The sequence below is a fragment of the Bison bison genome, unplaced genomic scaffold (assembly GCF_000754665.1).
Source record: "Bison bison bison isolate TAMUID 2011002044 unplaced genomic scaffold, Bison_UMD1.0 scf7180017864492, whole genome shotgun sequence".
Classification (NCBI taxonomy): Eukaryota; Metazoa; Chordata; class Mammalia; order Artiodactyla; family Bovidae; genus Bison; species Bison bison.
In genome coordinates, this window is record NW_011495051.1 from 11,493,165 (window position 1) to 11,509,203 (window position 16,039).

The following is a 16,039-nucleotide window of genomic DNA, read 5'->3' on the forward strand; positions in this document are numbered from 1 at the left end:
CTCAGCAATTAAAAAGAATACATTTGAATCAGTTCTAATGAGGTGGATGAAACTGGAGCCTATTATACAGAGTGAAGTAAGCCAGAAAGAAAAACACCAATATAGTATACTAACGCATATATATGGAATTTAGAAAGATGGTAACAATAACCCTGTGTACGAGATAGCAAAAGAGACACTGATGTATAGAACAGTCTTATGGACTCTGTGGGAAAGGGAGAGGGTGGGAAGATTTGGGAGAATGGCATTGAAACATGTAAAATATCATGTATGTAGCCATGAAATTAAAAGACGATTACTCCTTGGAAGGAAAGTCATGACCAACCTTGATAGCATATTAAAAAGCAGAGACATTACTTTGTCAACAAAGGGCTGTCTAGTCAAGGCTATGGTTTTTCCAGTGGTCATGTATGGATGTGAGAGTTGGACTGTGAAGAAAGCTGAATGCCGAAGAATTGATGCTTTTGAACTGTGGTGTTGGAGAAGACTCTTGAGAGTCCCTTGGACCGCAAGGAGATCCGACCAGTCCATCCTAAAGCAGATCATTCCTGGGTGTTCATTGGAAGGACTGATGCTAAAGCTGAAACTCCAATACTTTGGCCACCTCATGTGAAGAGTTGACTCATTGGAAAAGGCTCTGATGCTGGGAGGGATTGGGGGCAGGAGGAGAAGGGGACGACAGAGGATGAGATGGCTGGATGGCAGATGACAGAGGATGAGATGGCTGGATGGCATCACTGACTTGATGGACATGAGTTTGAGTAAACTCTGGGAGTTGGTGATGGACAGGGAGGCCTGGAGTGCTGCGATTCATGAGGTCGCAAAGAGTCAGACATGACTGAGAGACTGAACTGAACTGAACTGATGGAGTAAGGGAAGCCTGCGACAGATAACGTAATTTCTGTATTTGTTTTTTGAAAAGATGATCATCTTAGTTAAACAGATCCTATATTGGAAGAGCTGACCTGGAGGCATGGACAACTGAAGCTATGAACCATTACGAATAAAGTGGGGCTCAGAACTAAAGTAACTGTAATGATAGTTGGGGATAAGGGATATACCCAAGATGTGGTAACAAATTGGGTGTGGGTTAAAATCTGAAGTACTGTGTTAACCGCTAAAGGTCCAAAAATTAAAATAATAAAGTTTCTTCTTGAGGAACTTAGTTTCATTTTAATCACAACTGAAAATAAATGATATCATGAGAGTGCTTGTGATTTTGTGTTTTGAAATTAAGTCCTTATTCAACACCTGTAATTTAAAATGGGATCACTGAACAGTTCATTAAGGAAACACTCCAAGCAGATATTAAACTGTCTCAGAGTTTTCTATATTCACCATGATATAGACAGAGGCAAAACAAAATTGGAAAATCCTGAAAGTTAGCATAGAAATATAGATGGGAATATTGTGAATTATAGCCCTGTTGCATCATACTAGAAGGCAATGGCACCCAACTCCAGTACTCTTGCCTGGAAAATCCCATGGAAGGAGGAGCCTGGTAGGCTGCAGTTCATGGGGTCGCTAGAGTCGGACATGCCTAAGCGACTTCACTTTCACTTTTCACTTACATGCTTTGGAGAAGGAAATAGCAACCCACTCCAGTGTTCTTGCCTGGAGAATCCCAGGGAAGGGGAAGCCTGGTGGGCTGCTGTCTATGGGGTCGCACAGAGCTGGACACGATTGAAGCGACTTAGCAGCAGCAGAGTTTACCTAATAATTATAAGACCAGCTGAAATAATTAAGTGACTAGCATGAACTACCAAAGGATAGTTCAAATATTCTTTCTGGTTTTGAAAAGTTGATACGTCTCATGACACCATGACAATAATGGAGCGTGACTATTTCTGTCACATTATGAAGCAGTGGTCATGAGATTCCCCTGAAAATTGTGACAAACTAGAGTAGTTATATGTGATGTCCTTACTCTCATAATCCTTGACCCAAATTTGGTTCAAAAGCTCTGGACTATATTACTGCCTTACACAATCATAAGCACTTCTTTTGACCCTCACTGAGAAAAGAAGTCTTTATTTCTAATTTACACTACTTATTTTATTATGCTGACCTGAATTTTAAAGCACATTGGGAGTGAATAGGCTCTCATTCTGTGTGATATTAAGCAATAAATTGCTTTTGTTGATATTGCATGTGCAGCCATTCAAATAAACAGGGCAATTTATGCAAATATAACTGTTTTACAAAAATCTCATCATCTGAGAAAATCATGTTACAGTCCTCTCTGAAAGTTCAACAAGGAGAAGCTCCCATGCATATTTAAATATCCCATGACTATACATGAGAGGACAATTATTAAGGTCTTCTGGCAGCTTAGAGAAACTGTATATAAACTTTCATGTCCCAGACAAATTAGATGGCCCCTTGTTGAAGGACAGCTTTCTTTTCTGACATTGTCTTGAATTGTTCTATCAGTCTAACAAAGGAGCACGTACCCGATGTGCTATGCCTACATGCATGGCAAAGATCCTTTAGGATCCAGTTTTATAAGTATAACTAAAGTTTGGAACTGAAACACTTTAAAACAGTGCAACTTTTACAGACACTTATAAAGAAGAACCACAATATTCAAACTGTTTGAAAGAATGGAAGTAACTCCTGGGAACCTTCCAGCAGAACACAGAAACATTATGCTTGAGCTTACGCTTGCTCTCCCCACTTACCCTCACATACACACAAATACACACACCTACCACATGAATAGGTCAACCTGAATAGCTCACTTCCTTTTCTTGGTATGCTTCTTATACAATGAAAGCATGTTAGTAAGAATAGCAACTCAGCTGTATTTTATATACACACAGACACACACACACACATACATAACCTTTGAGTTATGGCTAAAGGGAAGTGTTATCTATCACGCCAGTTATTTTCAATCTTTTCAAACTCAAGAATAACTTCAATAACTTCACTGATTTATAAGAAACTAGTGTGAAACACTAATAATTAGGCATCATTGGGTGTTGTGTTTCCCATACAGGATTTAATTTATCTTATTCTTATTAATCTCATTCTCTATAACAGGAATCTGAGATTTGGAAAGTTCAATTATGTGTCAAACATTACACAGAATACAAGTGATGGAAATCATTATCCAAATCCATGTCTTTCTGATACCTTTGCATTAGCTTATCATTAGTGGTAGTATGCCACACTACCTCTCCTTACACACACTTTGACTTGTGTCTTTCTAGAGGATCAAGTTCTAGAACTAGCACAGAAAAAAAGTAAACACTGAAAATTACCCTTGAAAGTTACCTAAAATTCCCTAAGAATGTATACTTTCCTGAAGTTTCAATAGGGCAAATTTTTATAATCCTTTTTCTTTTACTCTGAATTAGAATATATTGCTGTTCCTCTGAATGCCAGAGAAGGTAGCTGGAGTCTTCTTACAAGTCGTGGAAAATGAATATTTACCTCTATACACTGGAATCACCTTTGGGTTGGCAACGTGCTCACAATATGAGCAGCCCGCAGAAGTGACACCCACCTAAGAAATGATGGAATCATGCTTCCCATCTCACATTTTTTTCCTAAGAAATACACATATTGAGTGAGCAGGCTTATCACACACCACTTCAATTATAAGTTTCCCTCCTCTTTTTTCCTCCTTTCTTGGGGAGAAAGGAGGGAGTTGAATGCTGGGGTGTCTGTTAAGCACACAAATGAATTTACTTAAATTCATTGTACATATGGTATGGTTCCAATGAAATTTAATATAAATGCATGTCAACTGTCATAATGAAGAAGAACTTATTGCAAGATATTACTTGAACTCACAGTGCTTTCTGGCATTTCTGCAGCTGGCTTTTTAGTTACCCTCATACCCAAATTCAAAGGCTTTCAGATTGAAGGGTTTTATCCCAAATGGCTGCCAATAATTTTATTTTGAGCTGGGTCATTTCAATGTATGATTAGCTAAAATAATAAGCTGGGGAGTTCAGGTCATATTACAAGGTCCTTTCCTTTTTGAAGAGTCAGATACAGCAGACTTTGTATATGTAAAGTTTTCACCAAGTATAAACAACCATTGGAAACTCAGCACTGACCTGACTATAGAATACAGACTTTTATAAAGGCCAACATTTGTCTTGATCCTGTCCTTTACTAAACATTCAACATGATTTTGGCCTTTTGAACACTGCACATTTTGCAGCAAAGTGGGTAGTACCCTTTGCTTTGTCCAGTACAAAGTTCAGTATTAAATTTGAGATTCACCTGTGGAAATTCTATAGGACAAGATGGTATCTGAACTTTATTTCTGAGCTTTATCTTACTACTTTACCCATATTTTCTCTTCATTTTATTCTACCTATTGGTTATTATGCCCATATTTTAGATATGCCTTTAAGTCAGCCTCTAACATTATTTTCGTTAAAGCAGAAGTCAAAGAAACAAAGAAAGAAAGAAATGCATAGTTATCAAAAGTGGTTAGGCTGTTCTCAAAAGAGTCATGAATTCAGCTGTTAATGAGTCTTATAAATCACAGCATGGAAGACACAAGGCCAGAGTTAAGACTTATTTCTTAATCAGAAAGTTTCCCACTGAATCACTCCAGAAATGTTTCCCTTAGAAACAGCATAGCTGGGAGTACAACAGTGACTCAGAAAGACACATTCTCTTTTAGAGTCTATGAGGCAAGAGAGAAAATGACAGCAACAACAAATTATGCTAACTGGTGATAACTGGTGTGGAAGAGGTCACTAGAAACACAAGACCAAACTGACAGAACCCAGAAGCTTTTGTATACACGTGTGTATGGACCTAGAAATGGCATTAGGGACGAACCCTGTAAATCATTAGGAGCTATGCAGTCAAAGGTGCTGAGAGTAACAGGATTTCAGCCAGAAGGAAGAGTATAATCACCCAGCCCTCCAGTGACATTTTCAGATGAGACATAATGATAAGGCTCTGAGTAAGAAGCACAAGATTCATAAAGAAGTCATGGCTCCCTTCTTTCAGCAGCCATGTAGAGACACACCATCCATATGCTGGAGCATCGTATATCTGAGGACATAGACTGAAAGTCAAATGCTCCAAGCCATGTCTTCAGGATTTATGGCATCTATCCTCATGAAAAGAACCTCTGTTTCTACTGCTCTGTTTGTTGGCCTTACAGTTAGTTAACTATTCTGATAAATGACAGTTTGGATAATATCCTTACCACCAAAACCAAGGACCAGACTTTAGCCTAAAAACTTTTTAGGAATATCGAAGCATGCAATTTTTTAAAAAAATCTATATTTACTAGATTCAACATTTCCATATGGGGAAGCCAGCAGATGCATTGTCACGATTCTTAAGTTTGAATATTATGTCTCATTTTTACAAAATCTGTCAAACATTTGAACCCGTTACCTTCCATTTTGAGTTTAATAAGCAAACATAAAAGAACCTTCTCCAAATGCTTTCTAATAGAACTGTCTCAAAAGAATCTACAGTTTCAAAGGATATCTAAGTACACTCTACTGCCTGGATAATTCATTTAATTTGTTTTGGCCAAGTCATTCAGAGCCCTTACCATCACTCACCTTCAAAGCCCAGTGTGACTGTAGTTGGGTTTTCATAATTTAAGCAAGTCTCTTCATTTTGGAGAGGGGCAAAGAGCAAGGACACATGAAGAGGCATATTCAGCCACATTTGCTTATTTTCCTTAGAGATAATCTAATCCACACTACCAGCTATTGCACAGAAGTCAGACAGCAATTTTAGTACCTATTATTTTCTCTCTACTTCTTCCACTTTTAAGGCATTTCAGTTTCACATCTTTGAAAATATTATCTTCCAAATCACAACGTGCTATAAATGAGGACTCTGTAGATTCGCTTCACCGGCAATGGGGAATGTGAAGGTAGGAACAGGGTTATGGTCAACAGTGTTCACTAATGGTGGAAAGAAGCCTAAAGCCACAGACATTTAGAGAGGTCATCTTGATCACTGTGATCTCATCCTACCTGCCTCTTTGGAAATCTGGGTGAAGGATTCCACACCTTTCTCTCCGTAACTTCCTTCCGATGCGAGAGTAGACACGTAATTCCAACCCAGGGCCTTCACGATGTCTACCATGGCCTGGGCTTGAAAGGAATCGGGAGGGACCACACGAGAGAAGAAATCATAGCGTCGGTCATCACTTAACTCGGGTGCCGTCGATGCATAACTAATCTGGGGGATCTGAAAAGACAAGAAAGCACTACATGAGGGCACCATCAAGATGGGAGAGTTTCATTTGTACTTACGACAATTTACTTAAAATACAGGTCTTGAGCTCCAAAGAGGATGTGTGCTTGCCAAACACTGCATGAAAGTGTAAACCACCTAAATGCAACCAAATGCATCTATTTTTGTGTTATGACCTTTTATTTTTCTCCTCTTGGAGAAAGGAATGGGAATGGAGTGGGAATTACTTACATCATGGTGGTTAAGAGAAAAAATATATAACCATTCTAACATTGTGAATAATGCTTTAGTTACTATACACTAATACAAACAAAAGACAGGACAGCCTATCTGGTATATAAAGGTTGATTTATTTGACACATCTTGAGAATGTTTGTGGATGTAATTAGCTATCTAACATTGACTGAGTGCTGATCACCTGTGAGGAAATATCTAAGCAAGCTTCATGCGTTATTTATTTTTCATAAGAACATTATGAAGTAGATCACTAATGCCCTAAGACCAAGGCAAGAGGGTTCCCTGCCCCACCATCACTTCAATGGCTTATGCACTTTGGAAGGCCTTTCTCAAAATTTTTTTAGCTTCCATTTGGATGCTGAGAGAGGCTGACAGTCTTGATTGAATGACAGTGACCTCTGATTCCTATTTTTTTCCCTTTGCAGAATTATCTGACCCTCAGCTTCACATGTGATTAACCAAATGTCTCAAGAATTCTAGAACTTGTGTCTATATGAGTCATCCTATACCAAGACCCTGGTTCCAAGAATGCAGTCTAATGAACAGAATACTCCTCTTGGCTGGCAAAATATTTATGTCCCAGAATCATGTGAGATTGCAATACCTGAGTAGTCCTGATATAGTGATCTTAGTTAAAGCCAATTGTGCATAGAAAGAAGCCTAGAAAAAAAATGTTTACCTGGGATCACAAATACACTAGGGAAAGACCCGAAACAGCCATAGATGAGGACATTGCTTAGGGTCTAACTCCAGGATCTCTAGGCTAGTTGTTTTTACAATGCAATACACTGCAGTTCTTTCTCTTAACAATAGCATGCAGTAGACCATGAAAGGTACAATTTACCTATCAGTAAGAATGACCAACTTCTACAAAACTCCAGTTGTAACTCTCCTAGGATTTATCCCTGCTGTAGCATAAGGTTATCTCATGTATCTAAAAACCGGTTTCGATATTTGCTCAAAGACCAACAGTCCAACTCTTTGCCCCAAAGACATCAAAGCTATACTCAAGTTATTTCTTTGAGCCCTGAAAATTCTACCCAGTACTAATGTATTTTTCTCCTTTGAGGGCATTTGGCCTAAAGCTTACCCATTTGCTATTGTTTAAAGCTGGTTACCACTTCTATAAAGCAAGTTTCTCCACCAACCTCTCTAGGTTAGCATTGTAGTCAGGTCTTGTCAGAGAAGGCAATGGCACCCCATTCCAGTACTCTTGCCTGGAAAATCCCATGGACGGAGGAGCCTGGTAGGCTGCAGTCCATGGGGTCACGAAGAGTCAGACACGACTGAGCGACTTCACTTTCACTTTCCACTTTCATGCATTGGAGAAGGAAATGGCAACCCACTCCAGTGTTCTTGCCTGGAGAATCCCAGGGGCAGGGAAGCCCAGTGGGTTGCCATCTATGCAGTCGCACAGAGTCAGACACGACTGAAGTGACTTAGCAGGTCTCGTGGTCCTAACAGTATTGCATGCCTGATTAGTCACTAAGTCATGTCTGACTCTTTGAGACCCTATGGACTGTAGCCCTTCAGGCTCCTCTGTCCATGGGATTCTCCAGGCAAGAATACTGGAATGGGGTGCCATTTCCTACTCCAGGGGATCTTCACTACTCAGGGATTAAACCTGTGTCTCCTGCATAGGCAGGTGGATTTTTTACCACTGAGCCACCTGGGATGGTGCCTGCAGCCATGAAATTAGAAGACGCTTACTCTTTGGAAGGAAAGTTATGATCAACTTAGACAGCATATTAAAAAGCAGAGACATTAGTTTGCCAACAAAGGTCCATCTAGTCAAAGATATGGTTTTTCCAGATTAGAGTTGGACCATAAAGAAAGCTGACTGCCAAAGATTTGATGCTTTTGAACTGTGGTGTTGGAGAAGACTCTTGAGAGTCCCTTGGACTGCAAGGAGATCCAACCAGTCCATCATAAAGGAGATCAGTCCTGAGTGTTCATTGGAAGGACTGATATTGAAGCTGAAACTCCAATACTTTGGCCACATGATGCAAAGAACTGCCTCATTGGAAAAGAGCCTGATGCTGGGAAACACAACAGAGAATGAGATGATTGGATGGCATAACCGACTCAATGGACATGCTGCTGCTGCTGCTGCTGCTGCTAAGTTGCTTCATTTGTGTCTGACTCTGTGCGACCCCAGAGATGGAGGCCCACCGGGCTCCGCCATCCCTGGTATTCTCCAGGCAAGAACACTGGAGTGGGTTGCCATTTCCTTCTCCAATGCATGAAAATGAAAAGTGAAAGTGAAGTTGCTCAGTCGTGTCCAACTCTTAGCGACCCCATGGACTACAGCCTACCAGGCTCCTCCATCCATGGGATTTTCCAGGCAAGAGTACTGGAGTGGGGTGCCATTGCAGTCTGGGTAAACTCCAGGAGTTGGTGATGGGCAAGGAGGCCTGGCATGCTACAGTCCATGGGGCCACAAAGAGTCAGACATGACTAAGCCTGAAATGAACTGAACTGAACCACTTGGGAATAGATGACCCACCCTTTCCCATGTGAAACTCCAGTACTTTGGCCACTCATGGGAAGAGTTGACTCACTGGAAAAGACTCTGATGCTGGGAGGGATTGGGGGCAAGAGGAGAAGGGGACGACAGAGGATGAGATGGCTGGATGGCATCACTGACTCGATGGACGTGAGTGATGCTATCCTGAGTGAACTCCAGGAGCTGGTGATGGACAGGGAACTGAACTGAACTTTCCCATGCAGCCGGTCCCTGATGCAGTTCTGATTTATGGCCACTAGGAGCAGGCTCTCCATTTCTGCCTCAAAATCCAAAGCCAGTTTTGAGAAAGTCTCCAAGTCTCCTGATGGTCTTCATTTGAGTAATTTCTCAATTACAGGGGGAATGAAGGGCAATGGAAAGAAAATGGGATTTTGTATTTAGAATATATGGAATAGAAGCCTGATGTTTCTCTTCACTTGTGTTTACTGGGTATTTCACTTCATTGAGCTGGTTACATTATTAATTAGAATAAGATTGCATTGGAATAACAAATGGGGATTGCTTAGTGTGATTCCTGGAACAGTGTGGGCACTTATTACATGGGGTATCAACAATCAAATAGAGAAAATCATGTGTTTTCTTAATATATTTACCCATTTTCTACATTTGACTTCCCATTTTCTCTGTGACACACTAGCAAAAGCATTTCACTTACTGTCCTAAAAAATGTTTACATATTCCTAATACTATTGCTTTAGAAATAATATTTAGTATTTATTTAAATCTTCATCATGTAACAGGAATATTCTAAAAGTTTAGAGAGGGATTTTGTTTTATTCATTTTTTTTGTTGAAATATAGCTTATTTACAATATCATGTTAGTTTCATATGTGTGAAGTGAATGTCACTCAGTTGTGTCTGACTCTTTGCAATCCCACGGACTATACAATCCATGGAATTCTCTGGGCCAGAATACTGGAGTGGGTAGCCTTTCCCTTCTCCAGGGGATCTTCCCAACCCAGGGATCAAATCCAGGTCTCCCGCATTGCAGGTGGATTCTTTACAGCACAGTAGTTTAGATACACAAACATACACACACACCTATGTGTGCATATATAGGGTTTCCCTGTTGGCTCAGACAGTAAAGAATCTGCATGCAATGCAGGAGACCATGGTTCAATTCCTGGGTCAGGAAGATGCCCTGGAGAAGGTAACGGCAACCCACTCCATTATTCTTTCCTGGAGAAATCTATGAACAGAAGATCCTGGCAGGCTACAGTCCATGGGATATACACACATAAATATATTCCTTTTCAGATTCTTTTCCCTTACAGATTAACACAAAATATTGAGTATAGCTCCCTGTGCTATGCAATAGGTCTTTGTTGGTTATCACTGAAAGTTCTATATGCATCCCCTTATCTAACCATCAGTAAACATTCTTCATTATACTTTTTATACTACACTAGGGCTTCCCTGGTGGCTCAGATGGTAAAGAATCTGCCTGCAATGCAAGAGATCTGGGTTTGATCCCTGGGTTAGGTTAGGAAGATCCCTTGCAGATGGAAATGCCTACCCGCTCTAGAATCCTTGCCTGGAGAATCCTTTAGGACAGAGGAGACAGTCTATGGTGTTGCAAAAAGTCCAATACAACTGAGTGACTAACATTTTCACTTCATGTCATACAATTATTAAATCATTTTATGAAAGAGGAAATTGAGCCTTAAAAATAGAATATAAGCTTGCTTCAGGTCACAAACTTGTAAGAAAGAGCCATATTCAAACTTAACCCAATGCAAACTTCTGAACTCTTAACTATTATACTTTGCTAAATTACTGCTAAAACTTATTAATAATAAGCATAAAAGAAGAAAGAGTAGTATATTAGTGGAGTGTAAGTCACGTTTCATGCACAGCACCTACTCTAGAGCCACTGAAAATAATCTTACAGGTCACTCTTAGACTATTGTTCAAACATTTTATTTAGGTGTCTTATTAAAGATTATACAGATATGTAAATAGATTGAGTATCCTATGTTTCATTGAGGGGTTATAAATTTTAAGTGAAAAAAATATCAACTGAATAAAGGCTTTGGGCAAAAATTAAAGGAAAGAAGGGGAGCAGCAAGAAAAATACTTTTCTTACAAGAAATAAAAAGAGAAGAAGCCAAGCATGGCAGTACAATTCCATCAACTTCAACTTGGGGAAATGCAAAATCTTTGTGTGGTTGCACAGATGACTTCCTTGCCAAAATCCCTTTCTACCTTTGAAGGAGGACTAATAAAGATACATCCACTCTCTACTTAAATTTACATTTATGTAGCTGCTGTAAAACATTGCAGCTGTGAAATGCCTCCAACGCAAATGCATTTTCTAAACTTCACCCCAAATTTTAGTAATGACAATCCTAGTGTAGCAGATTTATTTCCTCAATACCCTTTGAAATGGTTGCTGTCTGTGGTTTATCCCTTTCATTACAAATAAGAAACACCTACTGGCTTAAGACTCACAGGGTTCCTTTACGATCACACATACACATCCTATATTCAGTTATACTTATTTGTATATTATACATATAATGATCCTAGAATAAGGAATGAATGAATAAACAGATTTCATTTCTGAGATAAAAATATGGCCATATAAAGAAATTCCCAGCAGCAATAAGAGATGAAAAACAGTAAGAATGTATGTAATCTATAAAATATGCTATTACTTATCAACTGTTATTCTGTGTATGTAATTACCTGTTTTCAAACAAATGTTTAAGCCTACAAAATGTTTGAAGTGCTTATTATAACTGGTAGCTGAAACTGACCAAATTCTTACTAGTCATCTTTAATTAACTGACACACTCCACTTGGTAAGATATACTTTCTTTTTCTGCTATAGAAACTCTACCCTGTTGCCAGTCTCCTTTAGAAATGCAGAACTAATCTTTTGATGAAGACAATTTAGTATAATCACACTTCTGCTATATAAAAATAATCCCATCTCCCTTTGAGCTTTCCTTTCTCTGATTTAAAAACCAAAAACACTTTTCATCTTTATCATAGAACTACATTTTCATCTCATTGTTATTCTTTACTTTTAATAAAAATTTGTCCATCACACAAAAATGGTTTTATTAATGATGAATGCCAAATCAGGTTAAAATCATCTCGTACCTCAAAGTTATCATTCAAAAATCTATGTAGAAGTCAATTTTCCTGACCCTTTTTAAACAGTGAAAGCCAAACAGTAAAAGAAATAAAAACCATAATCCTTCAAATCATCACATGTAAAATTTCTCCAGTTTGTGTATTATTCTTAAAGGAGGAGAATAAAGGCCCAATTCACTCTATTTAACTTTTGAAATATTTATGCACATTTAAGGATTTCTATGATGGCTTCCCTCATGGCTCATACAGTAGAGAATCCGTCTGCAATGCAGGAGACCAGGGCTCGTTCCTTGGGTTGGGAAATCCTATGGAGAAGGGACTGGCAACCCACTCCAATATTCTTCCCTGGAGAATCCCCATGGACAGAGGAGTCTGGCAGGCTACAGTCCATCGGGTTGCAAAAAGTTGGACACAACTGAGTGTCTAACACACACCAAGAATCTCTATAAATCTAAGAAATAGGTTAAGGGAAAAATACTTTCAAGATAGTTAAAATGGATATATAGATAACTTACATCTTCTCCACACTATAAAAAACTTTCAATTCATCAATATTTGTATCTCATCAACACAAGTGATTGGACTGCAAGGAGATCCAACCGGTCCATCCTAAAGGAAATCAGTCCTGAATATTTATTGGAAGGACTGATGCTGAAGCTGAAACTCCAATACTTTGGCCACCTGATGCAAAGAACTGACTCATTGGAAAAGACCCTGATGCTGGGAAAGATTGAAGAGGGGAGGAGAAGGGGACTACAGAGGATGAGACGGTTGGATGGCATCACTGACTTGATGGACATGAATTTGGGTAAACTCCGGGAATTAGTGATGGACAGGGAGGCCTGGCGTGCTGCAATCCATGGGGTTGCAAAGAGTCAGACATGACTGAGCAACTTAACTGAAGTGACTGAATACAAGTGATTATGTTGACTGAATTTAGGTAGACTGAAGGTGGAATCAAGTTTGCCAGAAGAAATATCAATAACCTCTGATATGCAGATGATACCACCCTTATGGCAGAAGTGAAGAGGAACTAAGAAGCCTCTTGATGAAAGAGAAAGAGGAGAGTGAAAAAGTTGGCTTAAAGCTTAACATTCAAAAAACTAAGATCATGACATCTGGTCCCATCACTTCATGGCAAACAGATGGGGAAACAGAGTAAATAGTGGCAGACTTTATTTTCTTGGGCTCCAAAATCACCATAGCCATGAAATTAGAAGACCCTTGCTCCTTGGAAGAAAAGCTATGACCTACCTAGATAGCATATTAAAAAGCAGAGACATTACTTTGCCAACAAAGGTCTGTTTAGTTGAAGCTATGGTTTTTCCAGTAATCCTCTATGGATGTGAGAGTTGGACTATAAAGAAAGGTACACACCAAAGAATTGATGCTTTTGGACTGTGGTGTTGGAGAAGACTCTTGCGAGTCCCTTGGACTGCAAGGAGATCCAACCAGTCCACCCTAAAGGAAATCAGTCCCGAATATTCATTTGAAGGACTGAAGCTCCTATACTTTGGCCACCTGATTCAAAGAACTGACTCATTGGAAAAGACCCTGATGCTGGGAAAGACTGAAAGAAGGAGGAGAAGTGGATGACAGAGGATGAGATGGTTGGATGGCATCACTGCCTCGATGGACATGAGTTTGAGCAAGCTCCAGGAGTTGGTGATGGAGAAGACTCTTGAGAGTCCCTTGGACAGGGAGGCCTGGCGTGCCGCAATTCATGGGGTCGCAAAGAGTTGGACACGACTGAGCGACTAATCTGATCTGATCTGAGCAACTGAACTGAAGGAATCTTCCAAAGTTAAATTCTATCCAATCAGTGGCACACACCAGTCACTAAGCGGCGCTCAAGGCTCCCCCCTAATCTCTCTCATATTTGCCTAGAAAGCATGAGTCAACTGACGGGTTATCTTAGAGCACTCGTTTTCTTTGATAACAAGTGTCACAACTTATTAAAATTATCTGTTTGTTGTTTGCATCTTTCCTGGAGTATACTGGCCCCTGTGGAGGGTAAAGACCTTCTTCATCATTTTATCACTACTAGATACACTGCACTGGGTATAGAATATGAACCTTATCATTATTTACTGAATGAAAAGGAAAGCCAGTAAAGTAATGAATGGAATAATCAGGAGGGAACAGAGTCGTTCATGCATAGGGTTGTTACTGCCATAGGGACCCTCAACACTTGTGAGTGGCCTTTGCCTGCAAGCAGTGGCTTTCAGGGGCAACGACAGTCACAGCAGCAAGCGCTGTTCTTATTCTTTCTTTTTCCTGGCACATTTTCCCCTTGGATTCCCCTCTTCATCACTGGAATATAGGATATGCTGACACAGACAGGGTTCAAAGATAAAGAGACCTAGGGAGTCACTTAGGGACTGTTCATTCTGTTGTTTTTTTTTTTTTTTCCCTCCTCTTATGTCTGAGACTGGACGACTCCAAGCAACATACACCACAGTACCCAGAGTTCAGGCTAACTCTGCAAGACAACCTTGCTATGAAGCACTTTCACTTTCCAAGTGTTGTCAAGATAGACTCCTTCTAAATTTAGTTTTATTCCATAATCACTCTAAAGGCAAAGGGATCCCATGGGCTTGGAAATACAATCCTGCAGTTATCATCTTAGTCTCAACATCTGTCAAAAACCCAAATCCAGATGTGGACCAGATTACAATAATATAAATACTTTAAACATCCAAATTCTTCCTGCCAGTATTCTGACACAAATTTGATTGCCATCAAAAAAAGTAAATGCCTAAGTATTTATAAAAATGAAAGAACCATTTCATTTACATAGAAAGAAATCAAAGATCTGAAATTGTTTCACACATTTTGAGCTTCTTCTTGTTTATGCTATAAGGGAAGTGCTTATAACAAAGTCACCTGGGAACTTCTTACTTTTGGAAAAGTAAATTAGGTTTATGGTTCCATGTTCCTGGGGAATTTGCACAGTAAAGAAAGGCAATCCAAAATGTACTAACACTTGTTCCAGAGGGCAGTTTCCACAAAACTTGTAAAAGGCAATTTTTGGAAGTATCATGAGCAATTAAGATAATGCTTCAGTGTACCTATTGAGATATTAATGAACTCCCAGTGGGGCACTATTAAATTCACAGCTGGCAGTAATTCTACTCTTAGTTCTTATTAAGCTTTATTGATATGGATCCCCCTGAAAAGGAAGAAATGGTGAAATAATCCTTTCAGGTTCATTCTTTGAAGCATCACTCTCCATGATTTATACGTATATCTTCCCTAGATAACACCTCTGCTCACATTAGGATGGGTGGGTTTCAATTCTGATTTTTGATAGTGTTTCTTTATTTCAAAGTACTGAGGAATGACTAATACTTTTAAATGCATTTAAAGTCTGGAATCTCACTCAACTTTAAATTACTCATGACAGAGTTTATCATCAAATATTACAGCTCTTTTTCCTTTGCCTTTTATTTCTTTAATTGCATGACACCAAATACCTTCAATATTCTATAAGTGGTAGTAACCATCTTCTTGGAACCAAGTAATTTTATGCATAGATTGCAAGGCAAATAAGTCTAACGCATATTTCAATGGAGAAGGCAATGGCACTCCACTCCAGTACTCTTGCCTGGAAAATCCCATGGATGGAGGAGCCTGGTGGGCTACAGTCCATGGGGTCGCTAAGAGTCAGACACGACTGAGTGACTTCACTTTCACTTTTCACTTTCATGCATTGGAGAAGAAATGGCAACCCACTCCAGTGTTCTTGCCTGGAGAATCCCAGGGACAGGGGAGCCTGGTGGGCTGCCGTCTATGGGGTCGCACAGAGTCGGACACAACTGAAGTGACTTAGCAGCAGCAGCATATTTCAAAGAATGTTATTTTTATTATAGATTGATTAAATATCTGTTTACCAGGCTTTGGGGTATGCAGTACTTTACATATAGAATTCCATGGAATTCTGCAACACCCTATAATAGACACGTGCTTCCTAGG

At 39.5% G+C, this 16,039-nt stretch overlaps 1 protein-coding gene across 2 annotated transcripts in view; it reads right to left on the bottom strand.

Annotated features, from left to right (window-relative positions):
- GRM7 (glutamate receptor, metabotropic 7) overlaps positions 1–16,039 on the bottom strand; it is a 942,809-nt gene that overhangs the window by 645,929 nt on the left and 280,841 nt on the right. For both annotated transcript variants that reach the window (XM_010828418.1, XM_010828417.1), the window contains exon 2: positions 5,976–6,192. In XM_010828418.1, the coding sequence (XP_010826720.1) occupies positions 5,976–6,192 (217 nt within the window). The remainder of the gene's footprint in view (positions 1–5,975; positions 6,193–16,039) is intronic.